The 22,964-nt window shown below is 49.2% G+C and overlaps 1 protein-coding gene across 1 annotated transcript in view; it reads left to right on the top strand.

The window, feature by feature from the left end:
- Window positions 1–22,412, top strand: part of LOC135394326 (23 kDa integral membrane protein-like) — a 30,344-nt gene extending 7,932 nt beyond the window's left edge. The window contains exons 3-6 of the mRNA XM_064625019.1: window positions 155–235; window positions 291–380; window positions 16,656–16,850; window positions 22,187–22,412. Coding sequence (XP_064481089.1) covers window positions 155–235; window positions 291–380; window positions 16,656–16,850; window positions 22,187–22,252 — 432 coding nt within the window. The 3' untranslated portion in view covers window positions 22,253–22,412. The remainder of the gene's footprint in view (window positions 1–154; window positions 236–290; window positions 381–16,655; window positions 16,851–22,186) is intronic.
- Window positions 22,413–22,964: the final 552 nt, after the last annotated feature.

Below are 22,964 nucleotides of genomic sequence, written 5' to 3'. Positions count from 1 at the left end.
TGTCGCTAATACCGCAAATGCTATCGCCAATTGAAAAATCGGTTCCGAAGCTGCCCAATTCTACGTATAAAGGGTAGCGAATTATTTGTGTACAAGGGCAAAATTACTTTCGGGTCAAGCCGATATTTACTGCTCACGCTTTTCCTCCTTCCAGTACTTCTTCGTCCTCGTGGTAGCGTTGCTATTCGAGATAGCCGTCATGGCTCTCGCCTTGGCCTACGTCTCCAGCTCCAAGGTACGTTTTCGTTTTCAATCGCGGTCGCAATTCTAAGAAAAGCCACCGTTTGTAGTTGGACGAATCAGTGACCGGTGGACTTGAGGATTTGATCACGAGCGGACGCAGAGAAGACATCCAGCTCCTTTACAACTTGCAGGAAAATGTATGTTGCATCTATGTTTCTACAGAAGTTGCTTGGGTTAGGACTGGTATACACAGTTTCCCCTGTTGAAAATTCAGGCGTGTCGGAAAGCGCAGTGAAAGCCTGGTAGAGTGTTAATAATAATTTAAAAAATAACTCTTATATAAAATAAAAATACTTATTAATTATTATGTATTATTATTTTTTAACTTAATTATAAAAAATAACTCTACGTGCAGGCACTGTAGGATTGCTGCTACCCAGGAGTGGATCCAGGGGAGGGGTCCCGATGCTCTGTGCCGTGCCCCTTAATTTGTCTTGTCACCGTGTACTTAAATTGATCTTAGGCAACGCAATATAGCATGCCGTACAAGGTCTGCACGATCAGAAAAGCCCTGGATCCGCCCCTGGGCTGGCTCCCAAATTATGCTGCACAAAGTCATTCCTCGACAATATTATTGGGAACGTGTATAGCTCCTGTTAGTGAAAACACAGTCGTGGTATTATTGTAGAAAGGTAGAAAATCCTCCAGAAATGTGCGTACGAAGCAAGCAACCACAATGTTTTACATCGTTCGACAGTCAATTTGGGAAATTTTCTCAGTTGATTCTAATTTCCATTTTAATTTTCATTTCCAAAAGCCATTATCTCCGGATTATCCTCACTTCTGACACCATATATCAGGTAGGCCTGTCGTGGCACAGCTCAAGCGGAATATGTCGAGCGAGCCACGAACTCTTTATTCAACTTATTTCCCCGTCTACATACAATACCGGGACAAATTTCAAGTGTGTCACCAGCTACATCCGACGCCAGACGTGAACTCCAGAAAGCTGTGCAGCACCCTGGAACATCAGAGCTCCACATTGAGGAGATCGTCCATCGTCATCATCATCGTCATCCACGCGGCAACCTCCAGCGCCGCAAATCCGTAGAGAAAGCAGGGTGTCAAACCGAAGCCGAACCGAAATTTTCATGACACTGTTGAACACGAACAGGAGCAGAACCGGAAAAAATAATAGCGGTAAGCGGTTCGCAACAAAACGGTTTGAACATAAAAGAAGTCAGCATAAGAGTTCAAGTGGCTCTCAATCCCCAAACACATTGGTCTCCATATCATGGATTTCGCAAATTTTCACCTAACAGTCAAACGAGGACGTATAGTAAGTATGCTTTCAGCGTCTTTTTTAACACGTTGAAGCGCAGTTGTCGTTCTGAGCGCGGCTAGCACCCCGCGCACGCGCTGCGGCATGGGCTCTTCAGAAAGGAGGCGCCACGCGGACGAGTGAAGCAGGAATGGAGTAGGCCGGTTGTGTAGCTCTATAGGACGAATATGTGATTTAGCAAGCGCCCAACATTTCCCTTTACACGTGAGCAGTAAAAATTAAACAAGTCAGAAACATGAAAAGTGGAGAAGGAGCGTACGCAGAACGGTGCCTGTTTGATTGATCCTGGTGTGAAAAGTAAATGTAGTTCTGCTTACTGGTAGTGCAATTGTGCCGTGACACATTGCCTTTGTGTTGTGGATTAATTGGTACATGAGCTCGGACAGAGCAAGGGTGGCAGACTTATTTTAGACATGCTTTAGTACGGTTTCAGATCGATTCACGCTGCGAATGCGGTGTGCCGTCAAGTACCGTCGTCTATGTAAAATGCTGTAAATCTTATTAGGCTTCCTTTAAGTTTATCTTGCTGGCACTGTGCGTGTGAAAAAAGCGATTTTGGGAACAGAAAGTAGCAGGACTACACCGCTTCATCAGCGTGGACGCTATTTGCAAGTATTCATCCATTTCTCATTTATCTCGCTAAAGGGAGTACCTGACCACTAAAAACGTCAATGCAGACAACACCAGTAAGCTATTAGCCATGTATTTCCTGATAAAAGCAGTTTTATGGGAGATATAAAATGGAAGCGTTGAACCGGTTCGCGAACCGGTTCGATTTTTGGCGTGGCCGAACCGGAACTGAACCGAAATGAAATCCAAGCAACGCGAACACGAAGCGAACCCGTATTTTTTGCGGTTCGACACCCTGACAGAAAGCCCTGCTGAACTTTCTAAAGGCCGTTGATCCTCACGGACGGCTGTAGTACAGAAAACTGTAGAACTAGACGTGTGAGCCTTCTTCTACCTCCTTTTATCCCTTCCCCAGCAACGTGCCGCCAATCTAGGCAGGCAGACCGCTCGAACCCCTACGTCACCCCTCCACCAGCTACCTTCGCTTTTTAATGCGTTACCATTAGAGACCTCGCTAGGCAAGAATCGCGACGTGGTCTGTCTGTAGCCACGGCGCGGCGCGCATGCGCGGTGAGTGGAGAGGGAAGCAGGGAAGGAGAGGGCGCCGGCGCGTCGGCAGTGCCAGGCAGTGCAGCTGTCGTGGTCGACTGGTTCGGACGTGTCTGCGTGGGCGCGCCATGGGTTATGAAAGCTGTGCGAAGGAGTACCCCCTAAGCAACCAAGCAAGCGGCGGCGAAAGAAGGCTGACGGTGCGAGACGGCGCCGCCAAGCTGAATCGGAGGAAGCCCGAAAGGCTCGTTTGGCTACGAATGCTGTCTTGCGTTAGCGTTGTGTAGGGTCGTGTTTCTTAGGGTTCTGTAGCGTTTGCGAAGGGTCGTTGAAGGGTTGTGTAGCGTTGTGAAGGGGAGTTCCCAAAGGGTTTTCAATTTTTAATGCTAACGCATTTCCGTCGGATCCACCAATTGGCCGACCATGTTTTTTTCATCGGCTGCGCTACTGGGTCATTGTCATCATCACCATTGTCACCAACATTGGCATCATCACGGACTCACGGTGCGATATTTGTATTTGTATTTCTTTTTATTTCCCCATATAGTGGCGGAGCCCGGAGCAAAAAGCTAGATTGTAACTATTTCTCGTATCCAACATCACTACGAAAGATGCTGCTTCTCAGGAAAGGCCCGGCTGCAAATAGCACGGCCTGAATCCCAGGGCACTGCGGTATCGCTACAGTGGATACCTTCCCATAAGAGCATACCAGGCACGCTGACACTCTGGCTAAAACAGCTGCGAAAACCCCGCCGAAAGTAGAAGCTCCCCCAAGCAATTTCTGCTGCTCGAATTCAATCAGGAGGCATGTGTGGAGGCTACACCCTGAAAAGTAAACGAGAGACGGATCTGCACCACCACTCTGTGCAACTGCTGGCCTCTCCAGAGCCCAGGCTTCCCTCCTCCTCCGCATCCGATCCCGCAGTGCCTACACACGCGCCCACGTCTTCAAGCTCGGCCGTACACCGAGCCCTGGATATCCGCACTGTCGGGAAACAGAAACTGAGCACCACGTCATAATAGACCGCCCAGTCACATCGGATGCTAAACGCAGGCTTCAGCAAGCTTTGCAGCCTACCGGCACATCTGAACCCCAGCTCGAGGAGAAAGTCTATCCTTGTGGCAACCTCCACCGTCGGGAGCTCGTCCAACAAGCTCTGCTGAACTTTTCAAGGTCGTCGACCCTCAAGGACGGCTATAAGTACATGGTGCTTACCAGCAAATAAGTTAAAGGGAGACTTCGCAACGATCGGAGAAAAAAATTGCTGCATATTTTACTTGGTGCATAATAGCCCCCGGATACCTGCCATAACATTTGTTTCCTCCTTATGTGATTAATTCTGCCTCAAATGTGAAATAATCAAACCGAAACTGGAACGTGGATAGGAGGGCGCGAAAATTTCCCCCTCCCAAGGCAACCGCGCCGGTGGCGACGCGTCATTAATGCATGCAGCGGGCATGCAGGGCACCACGGCGGACGTGGCTACGCTGTGTTACGTTCCCGAAAGCGAAACCGTACGACACTATGGACGAAGATTCGGGATCAGAATACTCAGACACAGACGAAGATTATTCGCATGTGAGACGCGTATTCGCAACAGAGGACGATTCTCCATTTTCTATCGATGCTCGTCCAGCTGACAACGCGAGGTACGATTTGCATTCTGAGGAATCCGAAGGATCCAACGTTTCATAATCGCTCGGATACAAGATATTTCTAAGGATTCAGTATACAGGACGCCCATAACGCGCAGATGCTTTTTACGTCTATGCTGGTGTACTGCTTGGTTTAGAGCAGGGGTCTCCAACTCAAACTGAGTCGCGGGCCGCATTGGCCTGGCCTACACCACGGCAGGCCGCAGATAGTGAACGTACACAAAAACTGCCTCTGATTTGGGGGACCGCGTGGCCGAGGCCGAGTGGTACGTGTAGCAGCAACTTTCTCAACTGTCTTTAATATGACACAGAACTCGTTCTTCAGGCGATACATGGATGCCATTGGATACGATCCTATCATCTAGAAGAGAAGCCCGAAGGAAATACGCGGTAGAACAGAAAATATCGACTTTATTACAGCCAACGGCAGGAGGCTATGCACCTCGGAATAAACTAAACGCGAACACGCTTACATGAGGACGCGCTCCTAATGATACGCTGAGGACACTTGAGGCCTCTTCTTCCTCACCAGATTCCCGAGGTCCACTTGTAGGTTGACCGCAGCGGCAATTCCCAAGCTCGAAGATGGTCATCAGACAGCTGGGACATCAGCTTAGACTTGTTGACATTCATCATTTAAAAGAACTGCTCGCGTACGTATGTGCTTCCAACATCGACAGAACACGGCTGACGTCAGACATCAGGCAGGGAAACGATTTCCTGTCTACATATTTGTAGAACCCGAGAGCGCCGATTTCGTCAAACGTTTGTCGCAATGTGGAATTGCACTGGAGATCTATTAGTTCCATTTAGAGCGCGGGCTTAACGTCTTCTGGAAGAACTGAAAAGTGGTCGGCGAACAGTTTAAACATCGCCTCGAGGATCTCAAAGTCATGAAACCTTGACATGAATTCTCCTCGCAGCACCGACACTGCCGACGAGTATGTGGGAAGCGTTTCCTCGTTCTTGTAGTCAACGGCTTTTAGACAAGGAAAGTGGAAGAGATCCTTCGACGTTCCTCCCAAAGTTCCAACTTTATCACTGTGACAGCTACAGGAATGCTACCAGACGAGACGGCTACCAGAGAACAACTGTTTAATGTCAGGTAACCAAGACGGCGACCGAACTACGTTCGTGCGCCAACCCGTGACGCTCGCTCCCACGCTCCAGGTATCATCTTCATCCTTCAGCTACTACACTCCTCCCCCTCACGTTGGGGATACCGCACGGGACGGCTCCTACGTCGTTGACGGTACCGCGACGGCTCGATGGCGGCAACAGGCAGCGACGGTTTCTGTGCCATGCATGATGTTTGATCACAGAGACCAGTACTGGGTAACTGCAACGGCTGTCTGGAAAACTTGGGAACAGGTAGTGAGGACACCCTAGCCTTCAAGTGATCTACGTGAACGCGACGATGTTTCCAGTCTTCCAACTCCACCTCATAAATAACTCGACTTCCTTCCGCGAACAACTCCTTTGACCCAGTGTTGCTTTCGTGTAGAATCCTTAGCCCACACATTGTCGGCAGCAGCGAAAGTCCGTGAAGCTTTCGTACAATCACCCTCATTTACCGGCTCTTGTATGCGTTGCGGACGTACAAAATCCAGTTCTGTTCGAAACTTCCGCTTATTCAGCAACTCCGAAGGTGAACATCCAGTTGCGATATGGGGAGATGCCCGATACTTGGAAAGAAACTTTCGTGCCTCTGCTTCCTCTCCTGTAAGTGGATCGAAACGCTTCAATGCAGTTTTGAAAGTTCGAACAAAATTCTCCGCTTGCCCATTAGACTTTGGGTGGTAGGGCGGTGACAAAATATGACGAATGTCTTTAGACTCTAGGTACTGGTTAAATTCTGCGCTGACGAACTGAGGACCGTTGTCGGAGACTAGTTGATGAGGAAGTCCCTGCCGTAAAAATATCTCCTCAAACGCCTGTACGGTGTCCTTCGCAGTCGTCTTGCTGAGCCTGATAACTTCTGCCACTTGCTGTATGCATCGATCACAATAAGATAGTGCTTACCGGCGTACTCAGCAAAATCTGTATGAAGTCTATACCATGGTGATTCCGAGCGTTCCCAGCGATGGAGTGGAACTGGCTCCATGTTTGTCCGCTATGGAGGCGCGAGACTCACAGGCTTGACTTGTGTGCACAATGTCCTTGTCGATTCCAGGCCACCATACGTAAGATCGCGCCAGCATCTTCATCTTGGTCTGGCCCAAATGTCCTTCATGAAGCACTTCTAGCATTGAGCTGCGAAGCTTATGCGGTACGACCGTACGCATTCCGAGCATAATGCATCCATTTAAAACTGAGAACTCACTTTGTCGTTTGCGAAACTCCTGGAACTCAGCCTTAGATTCGGTTCTATTCCAGCCTTCCAATATGCAACCAATAGCCGTCGGACAAAACGCTGTCCTGGGCTGTCTCCTTGGCTATTCTGGCAGCTGTAACTGGGAAAACAGACATGAGTTCTGAGCAAACGATGTTAATTTCCTCCTCTTCTGTGGAGCCTATCTGGTTGTCGAAATCGATTCCGGCAACCGTGAAAGGCCATCAGCATTTCCAAACTGTTGGGTTGACTTGTAGTGAATGTCGAAACTGTACCTCATTATAATTAAAGCCCAACGTTGTAACCTGTTCGCAGCAGTTACTGGAATACCTTTCTTTGGTCCAAAAATTGTTGTAAGAGGTTTATGATCCGTATACAAGATAAACCGGCGACCCCATAGATACTGGTGAAATTTCTTCACTCCGTAAATAAGCGCTAGAGCTTCCCGTTCGATTTGAGCGTATTTCTGCTCTGTTGCCGACAACGCTTTTGATGCATGCGCAATGGGTGCGTCTTCTCCTTCGATTTTGTGATAAATGACAGCGCCAAGCCCCGTTGAAGAAGCGTCGGCTGCTAGATAGTTGTGTTTATCTGGGTCATAGTGCACTAATCCTTCTACTGATGACCACTTCATCTTGAGACTGTCAAAGGCATGCACGCAGTCTTCTGACCAGACCCAAGGTGAGGCTTTGCGCAGCAAGTTGTTCGGTGGAGCGCACCTATCAACTAACCCAGGAATGAACTTGCTGTAATGCTGTATCATTCCCAAAAATGCTCTTAACTGTGAGACATTCTTCGGTGCAGGCATGTTCAAAACAGCAGTGATCTTTTTCTGCGACGGTCGCACACCATATGCAGAAACGACATGTCCAAGGTATTCTACCTCATCTTGCATGAACGCACATTTCGCTGCCTTGAGGACAAAACCGTAATCAGCCAACCTCTGCAAAACTAGGTCCAAATTTCGTAAACGATCTTCGGTACTTCGCCCTGTTGCAATAATATCGTCGAGGTAACAAGCAACATGATCAAGACCTGCAGTGACTTGTTCCATAGTCCGTTGAAAAATTGCAAGGGCGGATGCAATTCCAAATGGCATTCGGTTGGATTGGTACATCCCCTTGTGCGTATTCACCACCAAAATCTTCTTGGCGTCATCATCTAAGACGATTTGCAGGTATGCTTCGGATAAATCAAGCTTAGAGAATCGCTGACCACCGTTTAGCTTTGCAAACAATTCCTCTGGCCGTGGCAAAGGATATTGATCAACGTCCAGCTGTGGATTAACAGAAACGCTGAAGTCTCCACATACACGAACCGCTCCATTAGGTTTAGGGACTACTACTATTGGAGTTGCCCTGTCGGACGTTTCAATTGGTGTCCAGACTCCATTCCTACACTGTCTCTCCAAGTTGTTTTCTACTGCTTTTCGTAAAGCAAAGGGAATAGTATTAGGCTTGAAGAACTTCGGCACTGCTCCATCCTTCAAATGCATCTGTACCTGGCCCTTTGCACGTTTCCCTAGTTCATCGCGGAACAAGCGACGATGTATATGTAGAAGATCTTTCAAGTTAGGAGAATGACCCACGTTTGCCACGAAGAGGCTATTGAGATTCAGCCCTAACATCTGGATCCACTCGCGTCCTAAAAAATTAGTGTGGTGGTGTTCTGTCACGAGTATCTCAAGCATTTGCTTCTGACCCTCAAAACACACTTCTACGATACCTTGACCTTTAAGCTTTATCTTGTGGGCGTTGAATCCTTGCAAGGTGTACTGTGGCTCCTGCAACTTCGGTTTCCCAAGTTGAGACCAAGTCCTCTGATCCAGGAGCGTATGCTTGCTTCCCGTATCCACCTGTAGTTCAATGTTTTGACCTTGAATGACACAGTTAATAAACTTTCCATCCCTATCATCGGCTACAAAAACGTTCGAAACTGCTTTGACTGTACTCTTGTGACGTGTATTTCCTTTGGCAGTCTTCGTCTTGCACATTCGAGCAATGTGACCTGTCTTTCCACAAGTATTGCATGCTTCGTCCTTGAAACGACAGACACTGTCCGCGTGATTTGTGTTGCCACATCTCCAACATCGATCTGCTCTGGGCTTGCCCTGAATCTTTGCTACAGTCCTTAACCGGCCTAGCGACAGTATTTGCAGAAGGGCTAATCTTTCGGTTTTCGGTACCGCCCCACCTCCAGCTTTTTGTTTTCCTTCTTTCTTTTCTTTTTTTTTAAAAAAAAGACCATCGAGACCGTGACATAACTTAATCCCTCTACGTTCTGAAGTCTATTTTGAGGACTCCAGGGATTCATGCATACAAGGGACAACGTTTATTCAAAAACAACAACAACAACTTTATTTCGGGATGATGGGTGGGGAGTTTCATCGCCCGGGGCGATACTCTACCCCATTGCTGGAGGTGATGCGGGGAGTGAAATAATGAGCCCCTTCACAATAAGGATCGAAGTCCTGTGGTGTCCAGAAAGGTGAAGAGAACCTTGAGGGCAGAGCAGTGGTGCGCTGGATGTGGCCAGGGACCAAGCAATTTTGTGAAAGAGAGGGGGCGGGAGTCTAGCTCGTTGAGGGATGTGGAGACTACGGATCGGGAAGGTCGGTAGTGTGGGCAATGGAGAAGAATGTGCTCGTGATCTGCAACAGCACCGCAGTGGCTGCAGTGGGGAGAGGCAACTTGTCTCAAGCGGTAGCGCCACCGTGCTGTGAAGGCCACGTCGAGGCGCATTCGATGAAATAATGCGGCATCTTGACGAGAGATATGTGCCGGCATGCGGAAAGCGAGCGCTGGGTCAACTCTGCTCAGCATGGCGGGGGGTAGAATGTCAGTGGTCCGTTGGCGGGTAGCCAGAGGAGTCACGAGGCGTCGAAGTATGGACCGACTATCTCCTCTCAGCAGTGCAATACGCGTCCGCCTCCGAGACGAGACAGCCGCTTCGGCGGCGCTGTCAGCCTGTTCATTGCTTTCGACACCGCAATGGGCTGGAACCCATTGGAGAAACGAGCCTGTGCCCTGCTTCGTAAACAAGTTTGTAAGCCATTAGCACATCCATAACCAACGGCGCGGAGGAGCCTCGTATGCCAGAATTTTCAATTGCTTGCAGCGCAGATGTTGAGTCAGTGAAGACCACCCAATTCCGGGGGGTAAAGTGAACGATGTGCTGCAGAAAGAAAAGTATAGCATAGAGTTCCGCAGCTGTGGATGAGGTATGATGCCAAAGGCGACGTCCTTCAACTACGCCTTCGGAGGGGATGACGAATGCCGACGCGGACTTGCCATTTCGAGATGCGCCATCGGTGTATGCGGCGGTAGAGGTAGAAAACTTCGTGTCTACGAGAGCATAAAAATGGGCTCGAAGGACTTGAAGGGGAACCTGATCTCTGCCGTCCTGGAGGCCAGGAAGACGTGTGAAGGTGGGTGGCACAGGCAGAGACCAGGGGGCGTTCGGTGGTGTGACGGTCTGAGGTGTGAAGCCAGTGAGAGCCTGGCGTGTCCTCTGCGCTACGCGATGGAAATCACTTTCAGGACGGTATCGAATTTTTCCTAAGGAGTGGGTGACGGGGAACGTGCGCACGCAAACGTAGTAAGTGTCGAGCCGTTTCCCGCTCACGGAGGACCTCGACCGGGAGTTCACCAGCTTCAGCTAGGACTTGCAGTGTTTCAGCCATTCTTGGAACTCCAAGGCAGCGACGAAGGCTTCCGGCGAACAGGGTACGGCGCAAGACTGGAAGGCTATAAAGCACAGTCGCCCTCACCAAAGCCGCGTGAACGGCTAGAAGGGAGCGTTGATCACAGCCCCAGCGTAAGCCAGAAAGAGGTTGAATTGCAGGAAGCGATCACTGCACTTTGGTTTCAAGATGCTTAATGTGGCGAGCCCAGCGCAGGTTCGAGTCCAGGACCACACCAAGGAAGCGATGGGAACGCACAGGCTCGAGCTTCTTTGCACCCACCCAAAGAGGGGGATTAGACATAGCCTGCTCATCGCCGCCGTGCTCATCGGCGGATCGTTGTATCGGTCTTCCTGGACATTAAGCGCGCCTATGATACTGTCTCGCACATCTGTGTGCTCCACGGGTTGCGGTCTTTTGGAGTATCTGGTCGGCTCTTCAGTTGGCTGCACGATTTCCTTACGGACCGAACTGTCGCTGTCCGCACATACTACGGCCAAGGCCCCAAGCACCCTGTTCATCAAGGCGTACCCCAAGGAAGCATTCTTAGTCCTACACTTTTTAACGTGGTAATGGCAGGACTAAAATCGATAGTTCTTCGCAAGGTAGCATTCTCCGTGTATACCGATGATGTTGCCCTTTGGACAGTAGGCAGGTCACGACCAGCGATTCAGCGCCGTTCGCAACAAGTCTTAAACAATGTTCATCTCTACCTTACGCGACTTGGAATGGACCTTTCGCCCGAAAAGTGCGTCGAGCTCCCTAACGTTTATTCGAAATACACATATAGGTACGTGATTTCTGTGAACAGCTAATATGAACATTGTTTCCAGGAATGTTACTCACGCTTGCAACTTCCAGGTCACCATAAGCGTATAAGAACTATGCGTCTTCTATTTACTGCATACTACTTACTTATATGCTCCAGTTTGAGAGTTCATTTTAGTTTTAGTTCTTCAGTTAATTTTAGTTTGCTTCATTGAGGTTTATTTCATAAATTTATCTACATGATATGGTGAAGAATTGCAATAATTCGGGTCCTTCGGTACCCGAATTATAATCGTAAATTATTGTCGTTTCCGTTTCTGTTTCGGTACTCTAACTGTGCGATATCCGTTTCCGTTTCTGTTACCGTTTCTGTTACCTTTCCCTGCTTGATAGTTCAACAAGTGATTATGGAAGAGGCGCTTTGACGCTTGCGAATTCCGAAACTATAGGACGACCTTCGACCGCTCGGTCCTTCGGAGGAAGCGTTGTGTGGCCGCGGCAGAGCTCCCGTGTATTGTAGTGAAGAGCGCTCCCGTGTGTAAGTGTATTATTTTAAGTGGGTCTGTGAATGTTGTGATTCGACGTTATCCAAGAACTAAAGGGCTTTCCGCACGCATTACCTACCTAGATGACATCAAGACATAATGCTTACACAACATAGACTCCACACACTCTACTCCACCGTAGCACGAGGATGACAGCTCATCATTTTTTATTTTTACTTTCTTCATTTCACCGTCGCCATGCCAGTATTGTTTACCACTGGGACCGTCCGCCTATGAATGTTACATTGGATGGAGGTTACGCCTGTCTTGGGTTGCTGGACTCAGAGTGATTGAAGACATGTTCCTACACTTCTTCAAACACCTTGCAAAATGTGTGCATCCCAACGACGTAAAATTTCTTGTGAAGGGTGTACGCGTGACGTCGAAGCAGCACTTGGGCAAAACAAGGTGCTGACAGAGCCGGACGGGCTGTTCTCCCGCAGCTCTGTAACAGCTATTCCATTACCGGAAACAGTAACGGAAACATAACGGAAACGAAATTGAAAAACTGGTATCAGAAACGGATAACAGAAACGAAAATACAGCAGCAACGAAAATGGAAACGGTAACGAAAATACGTCCTTTATCCTTCCCTGCTGTATACATGCGCCGCGTGTAAACGGAGCGGCAGTACGGACTCCTTCACAATCGCACCCGATTGCCTGCGGCGCGAGGAGCTATAACCGCGCCGCGCGTACACTGCGCGGTAGTACACATTCGTTTACATTCGCACCCAGACCAATGCAAAACCGATTTCTAAGTGGCGCGCTGCAGTGGCGCTGACGTCAATGATTGCGTCGTAAACCGTTTCTAACAAACCGTTTATAAAGCCCGATCTTTGGGCACTCGTTGTATCAGATGAGATGTGGGGCCTCGCAAGCGGCCACACACCCACAGTAAAGGAGCTCCTCGACCGGAAACGGAGTACAGCGACGGGACAAGACCAAGACTGTGTGTCGCTTCAATGCATCGTTGTGGCCCATGAGAGAAACTCGTATCCTCAACCCAATTCTGAAATACGACGGTAACAAGGCCGGTAATAATCCAAAGACGTTCAAGAGCGTCGCAGCGGTGGTGCCGGCGCAATTGCATCCTTGTATGCATAGTGAGCTGCGTCGTGAGTTGCGATATGGCTATCTGGCATCGTAACAAAACCTGGCCTCTTCTTGTACCTGACGTCGTGAGTCTTCATACACGGTGCTTCGCATATCGTAGAAAACCAGCGAAGTGGTTTCTTCAGGTTTTTTGTACCGCTTATGCAGTACATAATTGGTACAAAAAAGGCGTACGCCTCCTGTTTTCAACAAATCAGGGCCGAGAACGATGTCACTAGGGATGATAGTTTGCTAGGAGCGTGCTATGCGGTGAAGTTCATTTTGAAGAGTGTGCGGTTCCACTGGCGTGTCAACAAAATGCCGCCGAGTTGCAGATCCAATAAGAGAGCGGCGCTCTCAATGCTGCCAGACGGCTGTCCGTATAGTGCCGGGGGAAAGGAATGCAATACTCTGAGCGAAGCTATTCAGTGACTCTAGTGATACCCGACGTCGAAATTGACTTGTTGTCACACGCTTTGAAGCAACATCTTGACCCACCTCTCTTTTCGCTCATTGCCGAATAATTGACGCAAGAACTAGGAGGGTAGAACGAACACAAGGCACGTACAGAATGGAATGCATGCACGGCGACGTCTGCCGACCACGAAAGACTTCCACCGACGCAGGCCGGTCAGAGCCAGCTTATCGCAAATTTCAAAAATCGATTTTATGATTCCTGCTTCGTTTTCAAAGGAAATTTTAACTTTAATTTTAATTTTAAGAAAATATTTTATAACCGTGTTCTCGTCATGTAAATGATTGTAGAAATAACACAAACTTGAAATCCATGTGGTCCTGAAGTCTCCCTTTAACTAACCTCCCTTTCCCAGTCTAGATAGACAGACCGCTCGTGTACCCAAAGTAACCTCCCGCCCCCCCCCCCCCCTCGGGCGCTATCGATAAGCGTGTGATAGGAAAGATTGTAGCTACCGTCGGTTGCTGGAGAGAAGACTTCGTGCATTTTACAGCGATAGCTGTATGAGGGAACTTTTGCAAAGGCCACGGCGTGGTAGCTGGCATTTTATTCGGCGCGCCATTGGTTGGCGCAGCAGAAAATCGGAGAGCAGGTAAAAAAGAAAAAGAAAAGCGTGGTGCGAGCGCAGTCAGTGTACCAGAACCACACGGTATGTGGCGACCACGGACAGTTGTACGCCGTCCGCATATAGGGAGGCTCGGCGCGCCGGCTGCAGCACGCGAACGGCATAGCACATCGAGCGATTAAACGGCCCGACGCGCATTGGCTGCACGAATACAACATGACTCAACTGTGAAGGAACGCAAAGCGGTTGCGATGAGACGAATATAGACGATATGCAAAACGCAGCGCCCTCTCGTAGCGCGCACGGAAACCTCCGGAATTCCTCCATGTCCGAGGCTCCTTCCCCGACCCGAGCCATACACACGACTCACGTCCAGCTGTTCTATCGCATGTCTTGCCTCACACATGTGCTGTTTCACTATGTTATTCACATGGTGAGACGAAGGGATCAAAAGGGAATGCAAGCAAGGCAAGAGTGCTTCTGAATTCCTTGGTGCATTGGAGCGCGGTCATTGCGGTTTTGGGAGAGAGAAGTACGTTAACATAGCGCAATGCTGCTCTTTTATGCCATCCTATGACATATTTAGACAGTTCAGTACAGCTGATTTAAGAACTATTTAGTGCACTGTATACGGCATAAACGTTTGGTAGAAAATAAAAGCTTAGTACGACTGCGGCAAGTATCAATGGTCAATTATCCTAGAACTATCTATGGTTCTGGACACTATCGACGACTTAGTTACCGATAGTTTTGTATCACTACTACGCGTTCCCTTGGTAGTTTTCTCTCTGGCTTGTTCTTGAATGTGAAGACTGATGGCATAGCAAATTCATAGACACCCCATTTTTCATTTGGTACGTTTGTGACAAAATCGGTCTCTTTGAAGTGCAGTGAACACACCTTTCCTGTGTCAGCATTGAACTTATCTTTTCTCTTGATGGCCAGCAGTCATTTCTGTGTCAGGGAAGCTGTTGAAGGTGACTGTAAGGCAAGCATGAAGTATCTTCGCACTAAATGATTGAAACGGTCAGAGTGCACCGTCTGAGGGGCACATCTAACGACTACCTGTCTACCTGTCTGGTAGACAGTCACATGAAATGCAGTGCAACCAAACGTGACAGTTATGTGGGAGATGGTCAACTAACGAAAACTCGGATTCACCGAGCCGAGAAAGACCACAGTTTATACCAGTGCGTAACGGTGTGTATCACAGCGGGCATTGGTAGCAACAACTACAATCCTAAGCTTTTATTTCGTACCAAATGTTTCTGCTGCATAAAGTGCACTAACAAGTTCTCAAATGAGCTGTACTAAACTGTATACATTTCTCCTGGGATGGGATAACAGCGTCGTTCCACTAGGTTAACGTAATTTTCTTGTCCAACCTATGTCACCGCGCTCAAAGCTTTCGATGCAATAAGGAATACAGACATTTGAGGTTTTCTTACCTGGTTTACATTCCCCTTTGAAACCCGCGTCTCATCACATAGATAGGATATTGAAACAGCATATGTGAGAAGCATGACACGCGAGAGAACTGTTGTATGACAGTCGTTTGAATTGCTTGGGCCGGGTGGGACGCCTCATACATGGAGGAATGTCGGTAGGTTCCCGGGAGTGCTACGAGATGGCGCTAGGTTTTGCATACGGTCAGAGCCGTATATTAAAAGGGAGTCTGGCCATTGGGAGGAGTCACAAAAAGAGGCTCGACTTGTCAATCACAGTTTCGCTCCACTTATTGGTTTGCTCTTTATCAAGGGGGTCGCCATGACACCTCACTGCCACCCAAAATGGCGACGAAAACAAACACAGTGAAGCGGGGATTTCGTGACAAAAAATTTTCACAGACTACTCTGATTTTACGCTGCAAATGTACATCCTCATATACGTTTCTCGGAAATCAGTTTCAACTGATGCTCATCCATCGATATCTAACCGAAAATAATACGTTTTGTCGCCGGTATTAGGCCTAGTGAACACGGCAATCACAACGAAAACATAACAAAAACGGCGCTGTGCTGTACAATCTTATATTTAATTGCTGGATTTCATGGATATAAATATTCTTGCCTCTTATATTCCAACTATTCATGTAGATTTGATTAAAAATCCTACCGACAACAGAGTGTGTCCCAGCAGGTGGTTCTGCCGGCAACGGTACAATGACGGAAGCAGACGACAATTCCCGACGTGCCTTACGCTCCCTAGGTGGCGCTCATCAAAATTGGCACCAAAAATCCACCAATTTTGCAGATTGCGAGAGCTATCCATTTCAATCCCATCCAATCCACTTGCCACCCAAAATGGCGCTGCCCATGTTGGATAAGGGGGCAAATAGTGAGGATAGGCTGATTGATAGCGCCCCATATTTCAAGACTTCATTGGTCGGAAAGCTGAAAAAGTGGGCGGAGCTTCAGGTATAGGCATGACCCATTAATGGCCAGACTCCCTTTTAATATACGGCTCTGCATACGGTCTATTCCAAAGTTTCGGAAAGCGAAGCCGCGGTCAAGAGACGAAGGTGGGAGAACGAACAAGTACGCGAGCACGAAGCCGTGGCAATGAGACGTAAACGATCCCAGACGTGTGTACTTGAAACGAATGCGCGTTCGTCGGAGTTTGCGCTGGCCAACGCGGAGTTTGCGGAGAAGTTTCTGAATAACGAGTTTGGACATATTTGTGACGTTTGCGAAAGGCTGTGGTTTCGGACCGACGTGGCGCCCGTACGCGCGCAACACAGCGAACTGTTGCACGTGGACGGCACAGCTATCGCTGTCACCTCTTCGCACATGGATGCGAAATGGCGTAATTTTTTTCCTTCAATTTATTCGGAACACTTTTAAACGTAGCTTGTCAGGAAAACTTCTGCCGAGTGACAGAAAAACTTTCTTCAGATGCGTTGCTGTGGAGCAAGGGATGCAAGCGATTACGAGAAGCACGAGCTTCCAGTGCCCCCGAGCTGTTACGACGACACCGACCCCAGCAAGCCATATCTGTACCCTGATGGTTGTGTCTCCGCCCTCAAGCACTACGTGCGGTCCAACGGACTCGCTATCGGCCTCGCGGCATTCTTCACTTTCTTCTTGCAGGTAAGTGGAGTGCAAAAGAATGCAGTGCTCTCGCCACAAGAGGCAACAACGAAAAAGGCCCATAAGAATGTGATATCAATAGACAAGACTAAGCATTGAGAGTTCTAATTTAAAAATAAATAGGGCCTTCCTTTGACATTGCGACCTTCCTCTGCGACCTTGCGACATTCCCACAATCGAATAACAATCGCACCGCGGCTTCCCTGCAACAATTAAAACTCATCCATTCTTTCTAAATAAGCATTGTCGGGAACACACGAGTAATCACGCTGTCAAGGATAAAGAACCCTCTATTACTGTACTCTACTCCACTGTAAAATCGGATGGTGTTTTAACCGCTGCAAACGCGAATTTGCTAACTAATCGACATTAGTAGTTGCCACTAGTAGAAGCTTCATAGTTTTCGCACGGCTCATAGTTATGTCATTGTCATTGTTATGTCATTCTTTCGCCATAAATTAGTGCCGTTAACGAGCGTCTGCGTAGCCAGCGAGGTCGCTATATCTGACAAAGCGGGGTCCGATCTTGCACCGCCAGCAATTTGATGACATGACAGAGATTCCTCAGTTGCGGCTTTTTCAGTTCTCTTTTGCCAGCAAAAAACATTGGCGAAACAACTCTCAGTTACATAAAAATTAACTGAAGACACAGTCGCCTGAACAAGGCAGTCACCAGGCTTCACCATGAGCCTTTCATGAAGTCTACCCGCACCTGAACACAGAACACGTTGTCCAAAACGTGTTACACGCAACTGTAATTCTGAAGGATGTTAAAGGGAAGGTCTCGTACCCCCTGCCCCTCTCATAAAGTGTACCATTCGATTGCCCTTTGTTGAAAATGGAATACTGCGAATTTATCCGACAAAACACGTCACGGTTATTAAATACCCGAATTAAATTGATAAAGATTGCAGAGCATGCCGCGATCTGTGTTGGCAACAATAAGAACGACCACGTCGCCCTGCAGGAAAGTCCGTGATAGGATACAGAAATCGTCTGCTTTTGCGCGCGCTAGTGTACCGGCGTGAGCAGACGACTTTCAGAAGTTACTGGGGACCGCGGCAACTCTCGTACATTTTCTTTCAGTTCTCAAGTGAAAAACACACATTCTAAGAAGTGGCAAACATGGTGGTTTAGAACAACTATGTTAATCCTCAGAGGCAAGTTAAAAGTCGCTGGACAACCCCACCCACAATCACAAATCTGAAGTCGCCGGCCATCGGCACGCGCGGTCGCATTACAGCTCCGACCAAAAATATATTACGCGCGCTTCCATTACACTCCCCGTTGCACACTGATCATGTTTCGAAATGAAGTGTCGCTGACGACGTACATGGAGAAGGAGTGCGTGTTTATTAAAAACCGCATTAAATATTCGCGGTAAGAAAACACGTGACTTAGCTTCCACGTATCCCATTATGCGCCACATTATCGGAGACCAGGGGCGGATTCAGGGGGGGGCCTGGGGGCCCGCCCCCAGGCCCCCCTCTCTCTACATACCTCTACCCCCCATTCCGGCAGATTTTCCTGCCGCACGCTCCGTTTTCCGCACACGCCGCACGGTGGCGTTCCTCTACAGCTTGCTAAGCTTCGCAACATGTAGATCATAAATAAAGTTCTGGTGTGAAATGAAAGCGCAGCAGCTCGCCGTCTTACATGGCGACCCCCCCCCCCCCCCCCCCCCCCCCGAGGATCTTCCCTGGATCCGCCGCTATTGGAAACCCCACAGTCAATGCTCGGACTACACTCTCCGCTCGCGGAGATATATGCCTGAGTGTCCCAATTTCGAGAGCAAAGGGGATGACTCAACCCAAGGTGCTTCTGCAAGTTACAATTACCATGACAACGACGACGTACCCGCAGGCCGACGTCATGCGTGACGTATGCATGAGAGAAGCGCAGGTTTCGTCGTCTGCTATTACGGCACGTTTCGACAAATTGCTCGAAAACGACTTGGTTATTCCGAATGAAACTTTGACGGTTGTATGTGTGCAGTACCCGTGAAGGTAGTTTTGGCTAAGTTTCGGAATCGCCCCGGCTGTACGAGACCGTCCCTTTAAAACACACACGGGAGAGATAATGTCGGTCAGGGCCGGTGTCTACGGGGGGGGGGGGGGGGCTACTGCCCCACCTGAGCCCGCCTAAAGGGACGAAAGGCACCTTTCGGGAAGCAAGAATACGGGGGGGGGGGCGCAAATTTCCCACGTGTCCCCCCGGAGGCGAAACGTGGACGCCGGTACTGATAGTCGGTGATGGCCGTTCGTGCGGTCTCCTCACTGGTCCCCACTTCTGTCGTCCCCATACTGCGCCATCTAGTGAAGACGGAGATAACCCTCTCCGGCGCCTCAAGGTCATGCGCATGCGCCTAGGCCGTTGTGTAAAAGGTTCGGCGGTTGACATGATGTCGCAGACTGGCATACGAGCAGTGTTGCCAACTCTGGAAAAATTTCCCTAGATCTAGGGTATTTGAATTCTGCCTGGCAAAAAAAAAATCATTCGAAATCGATGGTATTTTACTCCCGTCACATTTGGACCGAAAATTTGAAGATTTGAAGAACCACAGAAGGACTTCGACTGATCTTACACCGTACCGTAATTTTCCCAAGCACCGACGGCAGGTACAAGATCAGCGCGCCCATGTGCTCCGCACATCCACTCTCGGATAGGGAACCACAATTTTGTTTTCCTTTCTGCTTGCCGCCTCTCACCAAGTCTCCCCTTGTAGAGGACGATGGTATTCCTCTACATGAGCCCCGACCGGCGATGATGGTATGCCACGGAGAGGCGATGATGGTGGCCTATCTCCATGGCCGCGCCGGTGGTACTGAGGCAGGTGCTCCAGGCGCGTGGCCATCTTCGTCGTTGTCCACCGGCCGCTACATCACTCCCCCCTCAGACGCGGAGCGGCGATAAAGCAGATGATGTCCGCGACTTCACTGGAGGAGGGCAGCGAGGGCGACCGTGGTTACCATGCACGGTTGAACAGGATGACGGCACGGCAGATGGTGACGAAGCATCACAGCTGATGAGTAATCAGATCCGGTAGCCCGAGAAGAGCGAGGAAAAGAGTGAGGCGCTGGGGAAGTGGAGGTCCTGGGCTGCTGCTACCGGCACGGGAGCCGAACCTCTGAGAGTCCCAGAGGAGGAGAGGGTGAGGCTGTGGGAGCCGTTGAGAGACGCCGGCTGAAGCGTGCCGTGGCGTCGGCTGCCGCGACTGCCGCGACCGGCAGGTGAGCGCGAAGCTCGGGTGTCGCGGCCGGCAGTGAAGGAGCGCCGGGGTGCGGTGAGCATCTGGCTGAAGTGATGGTTGGTGAAGCTGTGAGGCGCCTGTGTGTGCCGGAGGGATGTGCTTCGCAATACGGCGTCTGCAGTACAGCTGTGGTCTTGCCGAGCAGAAGGAGTCTTTGGAAATGTGACCAGTTCGTGGCGTGTGGATGAGACGGTTCGAAGGAGTCGAGTCGCAGTTGAATGGTCCGGTCGTTGCGTGAACGCAGGGCGTCGTTGGGTTGAGAGGCATCCAGGATGGGGAGCTCAGCACCATGCCGGTGAAACTGTTGCAAAATTTGGGATGGTTGAAGAGGCCGAATTGTTTACCGAACTCAGGTGTTCGTAGTTCGGGTCACCAAATGTAGAGGACGATGGTATTCCTCTACATGAGCCCCGACCGGCGATGATGGTATGCCACGGAGAGGCGATGATGGTGGCCTATCTCCATGGCCGCGCCGGTGGAACTCAGGCAGGTGCTCCAGGCGCGTGGCCATCTTCGTCGTTGTCCACCGACCACTACACCCTGGCATCTCATGTTTGTTTGTTAGGGGAGAGAAACGTATGAAATGTTGCGTGTACCATGAAATCACGACAGAAATAGTTTTCTCACACATTTCTTCGTATTCTCGGACTGGCATGTCACCACAGGACAAGGTCGCTCTTAGGTGATTCATGTCGTTTACTCCTATTAGTTCTCGACGCTAACGTCGCCGTTAGTTCAAGGATGGTTCAAGGAGTATGAGTCGGCGTAGGACAAACTCGCACCGGCGCGTCGCGCACGCCTCCCAGTGGGCACGAACGTCGATTCCACTTCCAAATCGTGTTGTTCAGACCTCTCGGGTAACGCACTTGCCAGACGTTTGTACGGCCCATTACTCTTTTTCTAATTGACAACAGTACGCTCCTGGTAGGAGTTCCATTCATTGCTACTCATCCCCTGACTTGAAAGAGCTTGTCTGGAAGCAATAATAGACAAGAAGTTTCAGTCTGTAGCGCCCCTGGCTGCTCCGTTTCCTTCTTTTGTCCAAGAGGCATACTGCACAGCGATAGAGACCAGCGCTTCTCTGCAGCGGGGCAGTCTAGTAGAGGGGAAATTTTTCGTCCAATCCCGGGAAAAAATGCGAATGCAGGTTGGCAACACTGCATCAGAGGGCTGGAGTTTTTCTGACCCGCAAGATTGAAAGCTATCCCTTGCGCACCGGGATGGCGCATTGTGCTCGTACTTATTGCGTTAATATGTGTCCCAGGGCTTGTAAATCCAATTTCACCTCCTCTTGACTTTTTTTGTTTGGTCTCCCTCTTGTATGCTTCTTCAAAAAGCAAGCGAGCTGGTGTCATAGATTCATAACGAAAAAGAAAGAAAAAAACGAAAAGAAAAAGAAATAGAGACCAAGGACAAGAAAAACGCACACGAATAAGGTCCCATGCACAACTTATCAGCTAGCTGTTTGAGACATTGTTCGTGTGCGTTTTTCTCGTCGTCTGTATAGTCTCAGTTTTTTCGATATGGATTTATGTTGAAACTTAAGTTTCCCTCAAACCCCTCGAGCCACTCGAACAATTTGAGAACAGAAATGGTCTACACTGTAAAAAAATCTCACCGTAAAAAAAAAAAAAACTGAAAAGTATAAGGCAGCTTTGGAAACCATCGTTCTTCCGTTTTTTTTTACAATCTACAGCCTTCCGCGAGCTCCTGGCGTTACGCTTTGATTCCCGTTTGCTCAGATTACGGTGGTGTAACCGTACATTTTGCGCACGGCATACCGTAAAAATATCGGTGATTTTTACAGTGATACATACGCTAAATGGTAGTTCTCGATACAAGTATTACCGCTGACTATTTTCTTTCCGCACTGACTGAATTATCTCGTGCTGGGCACATTTTCCCATGTAGCCGAAGCATCTTGTCACAGTAGTGCTTTTCCATCGCGCGTTGACGTCAAAGGTTGTGACTCATCTGTTCGGGGCATGAAATGTTTTGGTGCATGGCGGTATACTATTGTCCTCTGTGGAGAAACTTGAACTTGATGAGGAACTTGATGAAACATGACATTTACTCGTTGCGTGCAGGTGTGTGCCATGGCCGGAGCTGCAGTGCTCATGAGACGCAAGAGGAACGTCAAGCTGCCACCGTGACCTCGCTCATCCACTACCAGACACATTGTTGTTGTGTTAATTGTGTTCCATCATTATTTGCTCCTGTACACTTGGCTGTACCTATTACTTGGGCTGACGCAGGTCAGGCACCATGCTTCCGCGTTTCTTGATTCATCATAAAGAATATCGATCCCTGTTAGTTGTATTTCTGTTGTCAGCTCGCGTTTGTGTCCAAGCCCTATTCTTACTGTTTCTAGTGTCAAGAAGACTATATATTCCTGGGGTGCTCTCTAATAATAATAATGGTGCCGTGATGTTACACGTAAGGTTTGTCTGCGCAGTGTGGCGACATGTTGCACGTGCCGCAGGGTAGGACTGCGGATAATTTGGACCACCTGGGGTTTGGACCACACGGTGCTGGAAGCAAAGTTTACCTCCCCCACATTGCTACCGTCCCGGGATCGAACCCGCGAACTTGAGCTTTGCAAGCGAACACTTTACCGACTGAGCTACCGAGGACGGTTGGGGTTCTCTGTACCGACTGCACGCATATCAGCGCAGTGTCCCCGCCTCACTCACGCTTAGACAGTAATCGACCTTCCAAAATCTAACGCACCAAGAGATTAATAGAGAGTCACAAGGATATCTGTAATTTCTGTTGCTAAGGCTTGTCCAGCAAACCATTTCGAGCATACGGTGGTCGAGATGGACGGTCGAGATTTAAAGGTACCGTCGAGCAACAGACAGATAG

Source organism: Ornithodoros turicata, chromosome 5, assembly GCF_037126465.1.
Source record: "Ornithodoros turicata isolate Travis chromosome 5, ASM3712646v1, whole genome shotgun sequence".
Taxonomy (NCBI): domain Eukaryota; kingdom Metazoa; phylum Arthropoda; class Arachnida; order Ixodida; family Argasidae; genus Ornithodoros; species Ornithodoros turicata.
Note: the sequence above shows the minus strand (reverse complement) of the source record. Positions and strands in the feature narration are given on the sequence as shown.